Here is a 15,633-nt window from a genome sequence, read left to right on the forward strand (position 1 = left end):
GGACTCCAGTGCCAGATAGGGAGGAGCGAACTGTTGGGTGTGAACCACCTGTGGGTTGGAGAGCGAGGCTCGGAGCTGGCGAAGTGCAGGACTGCAAGTAGGTATATGGAGTCTGAGCGGGGCTAGGAGAGGTTTGGACTCCGAGTCTGACTGGAGGGAAAGGGGAAGTGCCGAGGAGGGCCCTCCACGGATGAGCCTTTTGGAAGGTGGGACGGGGTTGCAAGTCCAGGCTGGTGGAGCTTTTCAGGTGATGTGACAGAAGGGCCAGACCCACAGATGCTGTGGCGGGGAGGCAACTGGGCTTGCAGGAAGGATGTCCTGGAGACGCAGGACGGTTGGTAGGGGTGGGGAGGGGGAAGTGGACAGAGACGTCAGTGGGTACTCTGGGTACAGGGGAGAGGGAGGGCGGACTAGCTGTAGGAGAAGTGCTGCTGATATAAACCGAGGCTGGGTGAGATGGTAGGCGCACAGGCGTGTGTTCTGTGCTGGGGGGGCCGTCTGGGCAGTTTGTGGCAGCTGAAATTTTACAGACAGGCCGCTCGAAGCCTCAACGGATGCTGTGGGTTGTTGCTGTGAGACTTTACTGGGTGATGTTCTCTGCATATAATCGTATTGGCCTTGGATGGAAAGCAAAAATACCAACTTCCCAGTGGAAGAAAGACCAGTGAAGACTTGTGCATAGTGGAACACCAGATTTTAAATCGAGCCAGGACCCAAACTGAGGGCTCTGGGCTCACGGACGCAGGGTTGCTGGATGACACAGCCTTCCCAACTGCAGCACCCTGCCTCCCTTTCCCGCTTTACCTAAATTTCTGTTCATTTATCTGGTTTTTGGACTTGGAATATTATCTTTTTTACTATATTTTGCAATCAGCCCCTCTTTGCCCCCCTCCCTTGTGAAGAACAGATTCTCCCGCCCCTTAGATTTTCTGAGCTTCAAATAAAATAAAACAGAGATTCACAGCTAGGAGCAGGATGATGCTTTAAATTGTTTTCTTCTCTGCAAAGAGCAGCACTAGGCCAGGTGTACTGAAAAAGGCACGGTAAAAAGGGTTTTTCTTGGTTTTTCCTTAGGAATAGTTCTTTACTAGAGTTAGTGAGCGATCTTCTTGGGTGTGAACTTACTGTAAAATGTCGCAGGCTGTCCACTTAGGTACTGCATGTACGTGGATGCAGGGAACCTTCTGGTAAGTGGGTTTCTGGTGTGGGTGGTGACTCCTTTGTCTTGCAGTGCAGGCCCTTCCTTGCCCCCGAGCAGAAATACTCCGTATTTGAGCGCTGCCTGTGCCCGTACCCGCTGGCGATCCAGCAGTGAGAAGATCGTGCAGGATGTCTCATCATTAGCTCTGATTTTCCTGCCTTTCTAAAGGGACCGGCACCCTTTGGGATTCCGCTGATTTTCTGCAAGAAGATGTTCAGCTCTGGGAAGTCACAGAAGCATCTGCTGGTGCTCATTTGTGGGAATGAGAAGGGTGTGTCTCGCGTCCTAGCTCATCTGCTCAGCGTTTCACCATTGGATCGTCTTTCTTTGCAAGAGGATCGAAGCCTCTGGCTGAATACCAAATTCGCTTACAAAATCAGTGTTAAATTATATTTCAGTTTAGCCTAGCAGCTCGAGCAAACGGGGGCGCGGCAGCATCCACAGATGGTGCCCCTCTCGCCGGTGGGTTGCAGTTCCCAGGCCACCATGGGTGCAGTGTCCCCTTCCAGCTCTGGCCCCGCGAGGCCGAAATGCGCAGGATGTGGTGCTCGGGCTGAAGGTTGGATGGGACGGTGGGGGCTCTGTGAAAGCCTCCTCTGCAGAGAGAATGGTCTGGATGGCCTTTTAGGCCTGGGCGGCTGCGGGTGGCTTTTGCAAACATCTGACGGTGTGCGAGTGCGGAGCTGCTGAGGTGTCCCTGGGCTATGCTGCTTCACGTTGTGCCACGGTCCTGCCGTGGGTGCTCAGCGCAGGAGTGAGCATGCGGCACTGGGCAAAAAAGAAACGCCGGAAGCTTTTATTTCACTATGAAAGGTAGCTCAGTGCCAGAGCGAATGACCTCAAAAATGATAGAGACTTTAAATGTGCTGCTTACAGAAGAGCTCCTTGGTTTGTGGTGTGAAATCTTAACTAGAACGTACCCTTCTTCTTTAGGCAGAAGCTCTGTACTGAAGATGTGGCCTTTGGAGCTTCAGCTTTTCCGCCTCAGTATTTATCTTCTGAGCTGGCTCGTCATCCGTGCAGCTATCCTCCTTACCGCGTGGAGTGTGCGCAGAGCGTCTGCCCGGTGCCCGGCTCCCAGTATGCTTACGGCCACCCCAGTGCGTACCGCGGTTTTCAGACTGTGAAGCCGCGAGGCGAGCAGATGTGCCCTCTCCCACCAGACACGAAAGCCCTGTTCAAGGTAGCACGCCGCGGTGGTGGTTAGCGTAGCGTTTAAAATGTGAAGAGCTGGTCGATTCTCACGTGTTTAAGTATTGTTAATCTCTTTAGTGTATTTAAATTGATTTTTGTTTATCCTTTATTGAAATGGTTGTTGTGAATACTTACGGATTTCTAACTTTAAGCCTTTTTTATGACGCTGGTTTTCTTAATTCATGTGACTTTTTAATTTTTCCCGCAGAAAAAAACGTATGATGAGCGAAAGTTTGACAGCAAGAAGGCTGACGGGTCTCTGTCATCTGATATAAAATCAGTTAGAGGTTCACATCCTGTGTCCGTTCACACTGACACTAACTCGAAACCAGGTGAAAATGACAGACTCTCTGATGTTAAATCGTCCTTCTCCGCCTGCCCCAGAAATGTCACTGTGCTTTGTACCTGTTTCTGTGGAGGCCATTGGACTCTGGTTGGGATCCTAGAGGCGTCTCCGCCCGGGGAGGGACCCGTTGTGGGGGGGCTCTGGGGTGTGCCCTAGCGTGTGCGGGAACCGGCCCAAAGTCACATGGCAAGTAGGTGACACCCACGGGCCTCAAAACACGTCCTTAAGCAAATCACAGCCACATCCTTTATACTGTATTTGACCATGTTCATTCCTGAAATAGCTTCTCTGGCGTTCTGTTGGGACACTTTTTCATAGGGGGCAGAGTTTGCGGTTTGAATCCCATCCTGAGCGATAGCAAACCTGGGGCGGTGTAGTTACTCGGGACACGTGTCTGCTCTGGCCTTGGAAACGACTATTCCAGGCTGTGGCTCAAAACTAGTGGTTCTGTATGGTGTAAGTTACAGTCGAGTGCAGTTTGATGGCTTATCTATAAAAAGAGCTGAAACCTTTGTAATAGCGTATTTACTGAGAATGACCGATTTATTTACATGTTTAACTTACATCACTTGGTGTGTAAGTTTTTCTCTGTTGATTTTACTCAGAAACCATTGGGCACATGGAAGTTTGCAAGGAAAGTTGAACAGTTAACTGTAATGACTGGCTTCATGGCCTTACAGCCCACATCAGGATTCATTTGTATTTGAAGGGGAGGGATGGGGAAGAGATTCCAAGTTCATTTCTACTTGCTTTCTTCCAGATTTTAGGCATAATTCTAAAGTTGAACTAGTTACTGCAACCTGATCTAATTATTCTTACGCCTCAGGTTTGCAGCGTGCTTTGCTTTTTTCTGCCTGGTGGCCCAGCCAGAGCAGCTGGCGCTTCCGGTCATGTCTGTTTCCCACCGTTACGCAGGTTGGCAACACTAGCAGAAGGAGGGCATTCGGACAGTCCCGTGTTAGCGCGTCAACGGCGATAGACTTCCCGCCCTGCTTTGAGGTGCGAGGACGGGTCTTCACACAACACCTACATTTTCACCTCTTTTGATTCTGTAAATACAGATGCTTATCAGAGACGAACAGACAGGAAATCCAGAATTGTTGAAAAGAGTGGATCTGCCTCCAAACCTGAGTTTGAATTTACCAGGCTGGACTTTCCTGAACTGCAGGGTCCGGAGAACAGTGAGATCTCAGAGACCCAAAAGCAGCCCATGTGGGGGCCTCTGCGCTCTGCCTCAGCTGACCTTTCTCTTCTCAGAGAGGTGGTGAAACCTGCCGTGGTGACAGCAGAGGTGAGTGTGGGGCCTCCTCTGTCTCCCTCTTCCTCCTCTCTCCCTTCCTTCCTTCTCCCCTTTGCAGGTGCTTCACGGGACACTGCATCTTCCTGTGGGGGCCTGGCTTCCTTGTGAGGACCTTCTGCTTGGACTCTTTCCTGCCCAAGTGGCCCCTAGTACAGCTGTTCTTTTAAAAGAATCATCTAATGAGCTTCCTTGTGCTTGCTAGCTGCAGGGGACGGAGGCCTGACTCCGGCACAGGTCCCACTGTGTAGACAGCCCCTGGTGATCACCTCCCTCCCAGCACTGCATTCCGACAGCACGTTTACCAGTAGACAGATTCTTTTCATCCATCAGTGACTGCATGTCAGACTGCATGAGTAGCCTCTGATTTTTCCAGGCTGTTTATCCATACTTCTGTCATTGGTGAGATCACGAACTCCGCAGAAGTAATCACTGTATGTTTTGTTTGCCACTTAATGATTTTAAAATATACCGTGTTCCACGTTTGGTCTTGGAGTTTTAGTCCATCCAGGTTCTGGGAAAAAGCATCATCAGGTTCATAGTCCCTCAGGTGGCTTCTCACAGATTTCTGCGGAGAGAGGGTGGGAGGGCAAGGAGGAGGAGGAGACAAGGAAGGAGGCAGCTCCCATCCACTCTTGAATGGAGTGGGGATTCTGCGTCCTTGAATGCGCTTGCGTGCCGGGACACTGACGCCCAGAGGCAGGTAGGGCGGCTTGCAGTGTGCAGAAGATACCCCGTTCCCCACTCATTGACCCTGACGCTGTGGCGCTTCCCTGTGGCTTAGCCGTGACGAGGAAGGCTGGCTGGCAGCTGGCGTAGAAGAATCTGGTTTGGCAGCTGTGTGACCCCTGTGGTCCCAGCCGGGAGTGTGGAGTAGCTGAGCCGTCGAGGGGCTCATAACGCGAGCCTGTGAGCGCTCTATAGAAGTAGGACAGGCCACCAGGAGCTGCGGTCATGGTCACTGGTCACACAGGTGTGTCCGGACACCAAGTGAGGCACGTGGTGCCGTAAGGTGGGGTACGGACTCCTTGCCTGAGGATGTGTTCACACTCTTGAATTATGTGTGGACTTTTAATTTTTTTTAATTTTTTCTTCTAGAAGAAACTTCTTATTGTCTTAGTAGTATCTTTAAACACGAGAGAAATATTTAAAAGAAAATGAACAGTTGACCTTGAACAACACAGGTTTGAACTGCACTTAGACATGGATGTTTCTGATAAACACAGGACAGTACTGTAAACCTATTTTCTCTTCCTGATGATTCCCTCAGTGACGTTTTCTTTAGCTTATTGTACTGTTAGAATATAGTGTATAATACATAAGACGTGCAACATGCGTGTAAACTGTGTGATCGGTCAGCGTTCCGGTCAGTAGTAGGCTGTTAGTAGTTGGTTTTAGGGGATCAGAAGTTCCACGTGGTGTTTTGACTGTCCAGGAGTCAGCACCCCAACCCCCATGTTGCTCAAGGGTCACTTGTAATTGTCTCAAGTTGTGTAAGAGAAAACCATGTTAAGCACTTACAACTTTTTTAATGGTACCTTGTGGGGATTGAGGGGGTTCCCCTCAGTGTGAAGTTATGCGTACGTATGGCTTTGTGTTTGAGTTTTTAAAACTTTTGGCATTTTTCCATGTCATTAAGTAGTTCTTGAAAACTTGTTGCCCTGAATCTTTGTGGGTTTGTGCAATTTGAGTAACTGTTCTTGGACAGGTAAGCCATGGTGAGCGTGTAAGTTATATTTACTAAAAGAACAGGCTGTGTGTCAGTAATTTTATTTTTTGTTACTGGGTTCAGATTCAATGAAATGGTATAGTGGGAAAAGTGTTGAAGGATATGAGCGTTAGAATTTAAGTCCATCCAGATTTGAATGGACCGGTTTCTTGGTGCTCTGAGCGCCGTGGTCACCCCGAGGCCGCCCTCAGGTCTGTTGTCGTGTGCTCGCCTGCCTGCTTGTCATTGGCTGCCTCATGTTCCCTGTACGCTCGCTGTCTCTGTGGACCTCCTGATGGGGTTTTCAGAACTTTGGTGTGTGGGCGTGGGGAACAGTGCCCCCCCCAGGGGCCCTGTGGCCTCAAGTGGTGGGGGCTCATCTGTGCTGACGCACAACTTGTCTGTCGTGTACGGATCTTTTACAAGTTGTGTGTTGTGTGTGCCATGATGCCCTTAGCGAGGCTGCGTTTCTCCCCCTGGCAGAGAAGTAGGGGACACTGTGGGCTCAGCTGAACACCGTGGGTGGTTTCTCCTCCAAGGAGTGAGACTTGGTATTACGTATGTTTTTACTTACTTGGATTTTTTTTTTTTTTTTTTTCCGAGCCTGAGAGCTGGAGGGGGCGTGTGGCAGGAGGGGCAGAAGGGGCAGAAGGAGAGGGAGAGAAAGAATCCTAAGCAGGCTCCACACCCAGCGTGGAGCCCGATGCGGGGCTCAGTCTCACGACCCTGACGACATGACTCGAGCCAAAACCAAGAGTCGGATGCTCAACAGACTGAGCCACCCAGGCGCCCCTGAAATTTTTAATTACCATATATTTTGGAGATTTTACAAATGGCAAGGGAAGCTGTGTTTAAAAATTAAGTGATTACTTTTAATTTGAAATAGTACAGAGATGCTGGTTTGCCTTTTAGGGTGAAGTGGTGGTGAGAAGCACGGACACAGCGGAGTCCATGACCAGCAGCGCTGCAGCCGATCCCTCCTCCTGTACCAGAGGTAAGAGGGGCTGCGGCAGCTTTAACACACCAGTGCCCTGTTTTCCAAGTTGCTTTTAGTTCAGTGCAACAGAAGTGTTTTTGTTTTAAAGTCGTCTTTAAGACAGCTGGTGGGCTGTGGACAGACTGACCTCACTGGTGAGAAGCCGGAAGTAAGTACACGAGACCCCACGTGAGTGTGCAAGGGTGTGAAGTAGGAGCAAAGAACTCTGAAATGTGTCCAGCTCGTCCAGTTAAGGGAGAAGTCTTATGAACTCAGAAATTACTGCTTCCTTAAGTATAGTCACCACCAGTGGTTCTCAGAGTTTAGGTGTCACAACCTCTTAACATCCTTTAAAAAGCCCCAGAGAGCTTCTGTTTATTTGCATGATAATGATCAGTATTTGCAATATTCAGAGTTAAAACTGAGAACTTCTAAAAATCACTTCGTATTTCTCTTACAAGTAACAACGATAAACCCATTACCTGTTACCATAGCATATATATATATTTTTAAGACTGATTGTTTTATGGGAGGGAGAGGGAGAGAGAGGCGGAGGGGGAGAGAATCTCAAGCAGACTCCCCGCTGAGTGTGTAGCCCCACGTGGGACTCGATCCCAGGACCCCGAGACCATGACCTGAGCAGAAGTCAAGAGTCAAACGCTCAACTGACCGAGCCACCCAGGCACCTCAGCATAGCATATTGTTTATGAAAAATAGCTTTTCCAAAGTTAAACCGTCATGAGGAGAGCAGCCTCGTTTCACGTTTTTGCAACTCTTTACCAACTTGCTTGGTAGCGTCGCCTCAGCATGCAGTGGTTCACTGTCCCGGGTCATGCAGCCTCCTGAAAACGCTGCTGGACGCTCAGGAGAGAGCGCGCAGGGAGGCTCAGGACCTGTTCCTTCCGTCAGGAAAATGGTTTTGACGCCTCGGACCCCCGAAAGGGTCTTGGGAGCCTCAACCATACTTAGAGATGATCTGGCCTGACTGTCCCAGAAGTGACACGTTCAGAGAGAGTTCAGTAATTCTGCGTTTAATTTTTCTGAGTCACTTGTCCTGACAGGACATTTTTACAAGATTATTCCAGATCTATTCACAGGTGTGTGTTCTTTTACATTCTCGTGTGGTATGTGTGTGGTTTGGTAAAAAACCTTCACTTAAAAGGCGACTTGAGTGGTGTGTAGGTCTGGTACAAAAGCAGCCTATCTGGCTTCTTGGGGGGACGCCCCCAGCTGCCGGCCTGGGTCCTGTTCTGTCTGTGGGCACCTAAGGAGTCACGTTGCTCTCCTTAGGCCTGAGGTCTGAAAACAGAGAAATTAGCACTTGCCGTGGTAGCCAAAGTCTGTTATCTTTGACTTCCGATGCGAATGCTGCATAGCAAGGTTAGTAGGGCTGAAATTCGATCTGTGCCCTGTTAATTTTTGTGTGTTTGCTGTGTGGACTTAACTGTGTTAAGTTTTATTACTTTTTGGCCAAAACTGTAGTTTATCTACCCACCTGTACCCCCAAGTTAAAAAACCGGTTGCTAGGAAAATCACGGAGCCTACAAGTTAATTCAGCCTGTGTGTTCCAAGAAGAAAGCTTAGTAGACGCTGTAGTTTCCGAGACAATGTTTTGAGCACCAGTCTGCATTTAATTATGCTCTGAGTAATGACGTCACATGATACGTGTTTAGAATTTCTAAGCGTTTTCATTTTACTGTTGAGATTGTTCAACAACTTTGGTTGTTTTTGAGCAGAGTTGTCTTGGACACCAATGGGTTATGTTGTTCGGCAGACATTATCTACAGAACAGTCAGCAGCCCCTAAAAACATTACTTCCATGATAAACCTAAAGACGGTCGCTTTGTCAGCAGACGCAAAAAGCGTTAGTATGTCGCCTCCTGAAGTTGTGTCTTCGGATCCTTCCTACAAAGAGAAGCACATCCTCTCCGCTAAAAAGGTACGTGTCATGTTGGATTGCGTGGATCCTCTGTGCTGGCGGGTCGTCTTCTCGGATGCCGACAAGGGGTTTCATTCTGTGCTCTAGTCGCTGATCTGAGTCGGTGGTACTTGTACCCTGAGAAAAATAGAACCTCAGTCAAGGGACCTGTGGCAGCTTTAGAGTAAGGGACGAAGTACACTTTACACCCATGGTCTTACGACGTCTGTGAACCATCTTGAAGTCTTTAAAGAAGAGATGCTGGCAGAAGTTCGTGCTCGGGTGTGTAAAGTCCTGCCTCTCCCTCCTCGTCTTTCATCTGTTGAATTTAAATTGCCTTTACCTGTAGGGTAAGGACAGCAAGACCACTGAATTCCACCTTTTGTGGTCATCTGGTGCATGTTACTGATTCTTGGTTAACTGCAGCTCGTAAGAGAGCATCTCGGAATCTGTTTTTCCCTTTCCGTTCAAATAATTTTAAGCTGTCCTTTTTATTGGTTAGATTTATTTCTCCAAGAGCCTTTTTTATTGGTCTCGATTCAGTTCTTGATTTTCATTGTGTATTTTTTTTTTTAAAGATTTAATTTATTTATTTGACAGAGAGAGAGACAGCCAGCGAGAGAGGGAACACAAGCAGGGGGAGTGGGAGAGGAAGAAGCAGGCTCATAGCTGAGGAGCCTGATGTGGGGCTCGATCCCATAACGCCGGGATCACGCCCTGAGCCGAAGGCAGATGTTTAATGACTGAGCCACCCAGGCGCCCCGATTTTCATTGTGTATTGATACATTATTTGAGGTGGAAATATGGCCATGTTTGTTTAGTACAGTGATGGCCTTTTGGAGTCTGAGGACACTTTGTGTTACCCAGAGTGTCACACACCACCCCGCACAAACGGGAGCCGTGTGTTGATGGTCCGTTGATGGAGGGAAGGTGTGCTGCTGACTGTTACGGCGAGGTCACGCCTGTGTGTCTCCTGTTCTCACGGCCTTCTGAACAATGTGAAGGATGCCGGAGGCACAGGCGAGACCCTCTGAGTACACGTGGAGCCACCAGCTGTGGGCGCATGGGCACAGGCGGCATGGCAGGCCTCGGGGTGGGGCCGCCCCTCGGCTGCCGTCTCACTATCCGAACCAGACAGAGTTCTCATGACAGTTAAGATTCTCAGAGTTAATAACGATTTTATTTTCCCAGAACCTTTTTTTTTTTTTTAAGATTGCATTAACTTATTTGAGAGAGAGAGAGTGACAGCACGAGCAGGGAGGAGAGGGGGGAGCAGGCTCCCTGTGAGCAGGAGCCTGACATGGGCTCGATCCCAGGACCCCGGGATCATGACCTGAGCCGAAGGCAGACGCTTAACTGACTGAGCCACCCGGGCGCCCCTAAAATTTTTTTTTTTTTTTTAAGATTTTATTTATTTATTCGACAGAGATAGAGACAGCGAGAGAGGGAACACAGCAGGGGGAGTGGGAGAGGAAGAAGCAGGCTCCCAGCGGAGGAGCCCGATGTGGGGCTCGATCCCAGAACGCCGGGATCACGCCTTGAGCCGAAGGCAGACACCTAACGACTGCGCCACCCAGGAGCCCCCTAAAATTGTTTTTTAATTATAAGTGTAAGAAGAGTTTATTTTAGAAAAGTTCTAAGGTAAAGACAAAATTTAGATCGCCTGTAGTCTTACAGCCCAGGGGCATGGTCTCCTACGTAACAGGGTGCTAGGGTCACAATGGTATTTCCCTCTGAAACTCTGTGTTGTGAGTTCTTATTACCAAAATAGCAAGTGCAATGCCGCAAAGACCTACTTATGAATGACGTCATCTTCCCTTTGTTGCCCACCCCTCAGAAGCCCGTGTTAACAACAGATATGTATTCTACCTCAGGCTCCTCAGGATGTCAACAAATAGAGATTGGTTTTTTAAGGTTTTTTTTTTTTTTCCTTTTAGACAAAAATGAGACTGTTCTACATACCTCGTCCTTTAGCGTTGCCTTTTTCACTTCACAGGATGTCACAGGCAGCTCCTCTAGGTCAGGAGGTCACCATTCTTTCCAGTAGGCACGGGAGGATTAGTCCCCGCTGGGGATAGAGTAGCTCCCCAACACGGGAAGGCCCTGCTCTCTTAGCGCCTCCATCTGATAGACCAGCGTGTGCAGACGGGTAGTGATTAGTGCTTTAGAAGGGGTGGAGAGGGACAGGCTGCACGGAGAGGGGACGGCTCTTGAGCTGGAATGAGGGTGCAGTCCTGGCCTAGATCTGAGTGTGGGGGCACCTGCAGAGACCCCGAGGCCAAGGTGCATCTGACCTGACTGAGGGGAGGTGGGAGCAGGGGGGTCACATTCAGCAGGCGTGGGATGGGCCCAGACGTTGGTCTGATTTGAAGTCTCCACAGGGGATTCAGATGTGCGATGAGGTTTAAGGACCACCGGGCCATGGTGCCAGAAATGGTACTCCCGGATTTATTTTATTTATTTTTAAAGATTTCATTTATTAGAAAGAGCTCATGCGCACACATAAGCAGGGGAGCAGCAGAGTGGGAGGGAGAAGCAGGCTCTCTGCTGAGCAGGGAGCCCGATGTGGGACTCGATCCCAGGACCCCAGGATCATTACCTGAATTGAAGGCAGACGCTTCACCGATCGAGCCACTCAGGCGCCCAGCACACCTGCATTTATGAAAAGACTTCAAGCTGGTATCAGAGACGTTACAATAACCCCCTGTGGCTCAGGAGTAGGTATGTGCAAATCAGCCAGTTTCAAAATAATTGGATACCAGAGCTTTTTCGACGGATTTCTTTCCCGTGAGAAGTACTCTACTGATGCTGGCTCTTGGGAAAGTGGACATGAGGAGCCAGAGTCTGAGCAAAGTTGCCATGTGGTTAAACAACTCGGTATCTCAAGTTTGCTCTGATTCATGGAAGTAAACATTCTGTTGAATCTTAAAAACTGGTGATTTTTGCTGTGTTTTTTCTGTCTAGTCTAAAGCTTCACAAGGTGTTGATCCTGAACAGAATGAAGCCTCGAGAAAGCCTAAGAAAAAGAAAGAAAAGTCTAAATCGAAATATGAAGTCTTGACCGTTCAAGAGCCACCAAGGATTGAAGTACATTTATATTTATTACTCATCTTTTACGATATTAATATGTGGGTCTGTCCTAATAGAAATACAGATTCCTATGAGCTTCCTAAGTGAAAGTCTGCAGATTCCTTTGCTAATCTTTGCCCAGTGCTAGAGAGAATAGCTGTCCCCCATTTTCTTCCCTTTGGCGGCCCAGCGCCATGGCTGAGTCATGGGGGGGCGCTCGGCGAGCGGTGGAGCGCTGAGTCGTCGAGAGCAGTGCTCGTGTGGCGGTCTAGTGGTGCGCATACCAGAGTGCTCACACTTAGTCCTCAGGATCTTGTTCCCCTGTGTTTCCTTGCTTTGGCATGCTGGCTTTTGCAGGGTCTCCTTTTCTATCCAGAAATAGGAATATAACATGCTGCACTCGAGAGAGATTAGAATCCCATAGCTCCGTCCTGGGCCCTGGCCTAGGGAATTCCACAGACTTGCAAAATCACTCTGAACTGTTTTCCTGTGGTACCGCGAGACAGGCCCCTGTCCTGCAAGGGGTCATCCTGGGTTTAGACTCGGTACCAGACCCAGCAGCCTGACTCTGGGTGTTCAGCACTGCTGCCTGCCATCCAGCTTAGGGCCAAACCTGAGACTTTCCCCCAAACCTGGGGACTCCCAAGGCTCTTAGAATATTCCCTTGAGGACACTAGGGTTGTGTGTGTGAAGACCTGTGACCCTGGCAGAGCATTATGATTTGGGCCAACAGTAATTCATAGAGTTCTCCCATATCCCACATAACTTCTGAGAGTCAACTAAAATGCTAACAAAAGCCCGTAAGATGTTTTTAAATGGCTTCAACATGGTCATTAGAGGCCCATTGCCCTATTTTCTATTTTATTTCTATTTTGTAGCCTGGGAGCAGCACACGGGACAGAGTAATTCCATCTCCTGAGTCTAGACTAAAGTGACTTTAACGGAAACACAGTTGAAGGCTGGGTGCTTGAATACTCCTGTGCTGGGAGTCTGGGGCACCCATGTCCTCGGGGCTCCCGCCCACTTGCCCTCCAGGGCAGCGGGATTAGAACTGATCTTTAAATTTGTTTCTTTTTTTTTTTTTTTTTAAATATTTTATTTATTTATTCGACAGAGATAGAGACAGCCAGCGAGAGAGGGAACACAAGCAGGGGGAGTGGGAGAGGAAGAAGCAGGCTCATAGCGGAGGAGCCTGATGTGGGGCTCGATCCCATAATGCCGGGATCACGCCCTGAGCCGAAGGCAAACGGCCAACCGCTGTGCCACCCAGGCGCCCCTTTAAATTTGTTTCTAAGAGTAAAACAGTTTGGGGGCTGTTTTAGATCCCCTCGCGAACTCTGGGAGCTTGTTACAGACCGAGAACACGGGCAAGAAAGAGCTTGCACGTGGGCACGCTTGATTCTCATGATCCGCGAAGAGCTAAAGGGTGTGTGGTTTACTTAGGATGCCGACGAGTTCCCCAATCTGGCAGTTGCGTCTGAAAGAAGAGACAGAGTAGCATCTCCGAAATTTCAATCCAAACAGCAGCCACAGGTAATTTTTAGATGGACCCTGTCATTGCTTTAGGCTTAACTTTTCTCGCTCAACTAAACTCTTGAGAAAAACTATTTTCCACACTTCTTTAGGTACCAAGAAAGGTGGGTTGGTTTTAATTTCTTCCTTCATTGGAGAATCACATGCAGGGTGTTGAAATACAATTGCTCTAAGCGCACGCGTTTTGTCACCTTTGTAAGAAGACCGGTGGTGGCTGCCACTCCTGCGTCAGGACGCGGGGAGCACAGCGGCCTGGGGATCTTTGACGGAAAGTGAAAACGTTGACTGTTTCTTTGGGAAATGGGAAGTCCTTTGTGAGGCAGCAGTGTCTGACAAAACAAGATCAGGAGACCCCCCCAAAATTCACCTCTAAGCGGTCAGTACAAGGTGAAGAGAGGACTCTCCTTGAGCCCCGGCCCCGCTGTGCATTTGGGGATGAACTTGTGATTCGTCACCCGGATGGAGAACTTGCACACTTGGCCCCATTTCTTCACTAGTCTCCAGCATCTTGACTGTCATTTTGCCTTCTCAAGTGGGGGCATTATTTTCACGTTTGTGAGAAGTGAAACTCTGCACGTTGTCACATTCACTTGAATTCCCACGGTACAGTTTGTCCCCTTCCATCCGTGTTGCCAAAGACTCCACACAAGGCCTGGTTTCTCGCCTGTAGGCACGAGCTCTTCACAGTGCAGATGCAGACGGGGGAGCCCAGGGCTGGGAGGGGGAGGAAGTAGACAGCCACGGCAGTCACAGTGAACGGTAATGTGGGATTATCTGCGTTTTCCTTTAGTTAACTTTTTAAAGATTTTTTATGGTTGCTATAAATAGGTTTCGTTTTATCTTTGTCATAAAATGCAAAGCACAGTTTGTAAAATACACGCTATCCTAAGAAAACTTCTGATTTTTTAATTCTTTAGAATAATTTTAAAAATAGTGGAAAGAAGAGCCAGATTCCAGTACAGTTGGATTTGGGCGGAATGCTGGCAGCCCTGGAAAAGAAGCAGCACTCCCAGAGCGCAAAGCCGTCCTCCAAACCTGTGGTGTTCTCAGGTAAGGGAGGTTTTTGATCTCAGAGAAATGGCTGAGAGTCTTTTTCAGATAGACTGCTCTGTGGCTACCTTATCTTTAATCAAAAGTGTGTATATGTCATCGGAATAGCATGGTACTGGCATAAGGAGAAAGATACTAATGGACTAGATTGGGAGTCCAGAAATAAACCCATATATCTATGGCCAGTGAATTTTTGACCAAAATACATTCATTAAAAGAACAAGGAACAATTTTGAAAAATGGTGCTGGGACAGCTGGGTTTCCACATGCCAGAGAAAGCTGGGCTCCTGCCTCACAGCGTATGCGGTAGTTAAAATGGGGCAATGACCTGAATATAAGAACTAAGTCCATAAAACCATTAGAAGAACACAGAGGTGGGCCGCGTGGATGGCTCAGTTGGTTAAATGTTCTGACTCTTGTCCCGCTCAGGTCACGATCTCAGGTTGGGCTTCACGCTCAGTGGGGAGTCTGCTTGAGATTCTCTTTCTTTCTCTCTCTCTCAAAAATAAAAAAAATAAAGGCAAATTTCATGACCTATGATTAGGCAGTGAATTTTTACCTAGGACACCAAAAGCACAGGCCACGAAAGCAAAAGTAGATAAATAGGATTTCATCAAAAACGAGATCTTTTGTGTACCAGAGGACATTATCAAGAAAATGAAAAGATAATTTACTTAAGGCGAGAAAATGCGAATCATATATCGGATAAGGATTTGATGTCCAAAGATGTACGAACTCCTACAGCTCGACAGTAAACGCCCACTAGAAGATAGGTGAAGGACTTGACGTTGCTCCACAGAAGGTACACACGTGGCCAGTAGCACGTGGAAGGATGCTCAGTGTGATTAGTCCCTAGATGAATGCACGCCAGCACCGCAGTGAGCTGGTTCTTCGTGCCTGCTGTGGTAGCTGTCGTCAGAAACGGAGCATAGCGGGTGTCGGCGAGGATGTGGAGAAAGTGGAGAGCGCTGGGAACTGGGAGAGCGGGAGCCGACTATGGGAGGCGGTCTGGCAGCTCCCGAGGACGCTAAGTACAGGGTCGCCGTGTGCCCGGCAGTTCATCCTCCGTGTGCACCCCCACACTTGCAGGCCAGGGCTCATAGCACCGTTACTCCAGATCGCTCAAAGTGGAAGCACCCCCAAGTGTACGTCAGCACAAATGGGCAGGCAGAGTGGTCGGCCACACCGTGGGCCGCTACTCAGCCTTCCTGCCCCCTGCCCCCACTCGGATAAATGTGGAAACGTTCTGAGATCAGCCAGCGCAGACGGGCCCATGCTACCTGAGAGAGCAGGAATAGACAGTCACGGAAAGAGCTAGAGGGTACCTGGGGTTGAAGGTAT

General features: G+C 48.8%; 1 protein-coding gene across 3 annotated transcripts in view; it reads left to right on the plus strand.

Annotated features, from left to right (window-relative positions):
- SECISBP2 (SECIS binding protein 2) overlaps window positions 1-15,633 on the plus strand; it is a 48,911-nt gene that overhangs the window by 3,604 nt on the left and 29,674 nt on the right. The window contains exons 3-10 of one of the 3 annotated variants that reach the window (XM_026519195.4): window positions 2,135-2,384; window positions 2,604-2,727; window positions 3,803-4,032; window positions 6,659-6,740; window positions 8,459-8,661; window positions 11,605-11,727; window positions 13,153-13,242; window positions 14,160-14,292. In XM_026519195.4, the coding sequence (XP_026374980.2) occupies window positions 2,135-2,384; window positions 2,604-2,727; window positions 3,803-4,032; window positions 6,659-6,740; window positions 8,459-8,661; window positions 11,605-11,727; window positions 13,153-13,242; window positions 14,160-14,292 (1,235 nt within the window). Of the gene's footprint in view, window positions 1-2,134; window positions 2,385-2,603; window positions 2,728-3,802; window positions 4,033-6,658; window positions 6,741-6,838; window positions 6,892-8,458; window positions 8,662-11,604; window positions 11,728-13,152; window positions 13,243-14,159; window positions 14,293-15,633 lie in introns of those variants that run through there. The other 2 variants (XM_026519196.4, XM_057305560.1) reach the window with 2 other exon arrangements.

This window comes from Ursus arctos, unplaced genomic scaffold (assembly GCF_023065955.2).
Source record: "Ursus arctos isolate Adak ecotype North America unplaced genomic scaffold, UrsArc2.0 scaffold_33, whole genome shotgun sequence".
NCBI lineage: Eukaryota > Metazoa > Chordata > Mammalia > Carnivora > Ursidae > Ursus > Ursus arctos.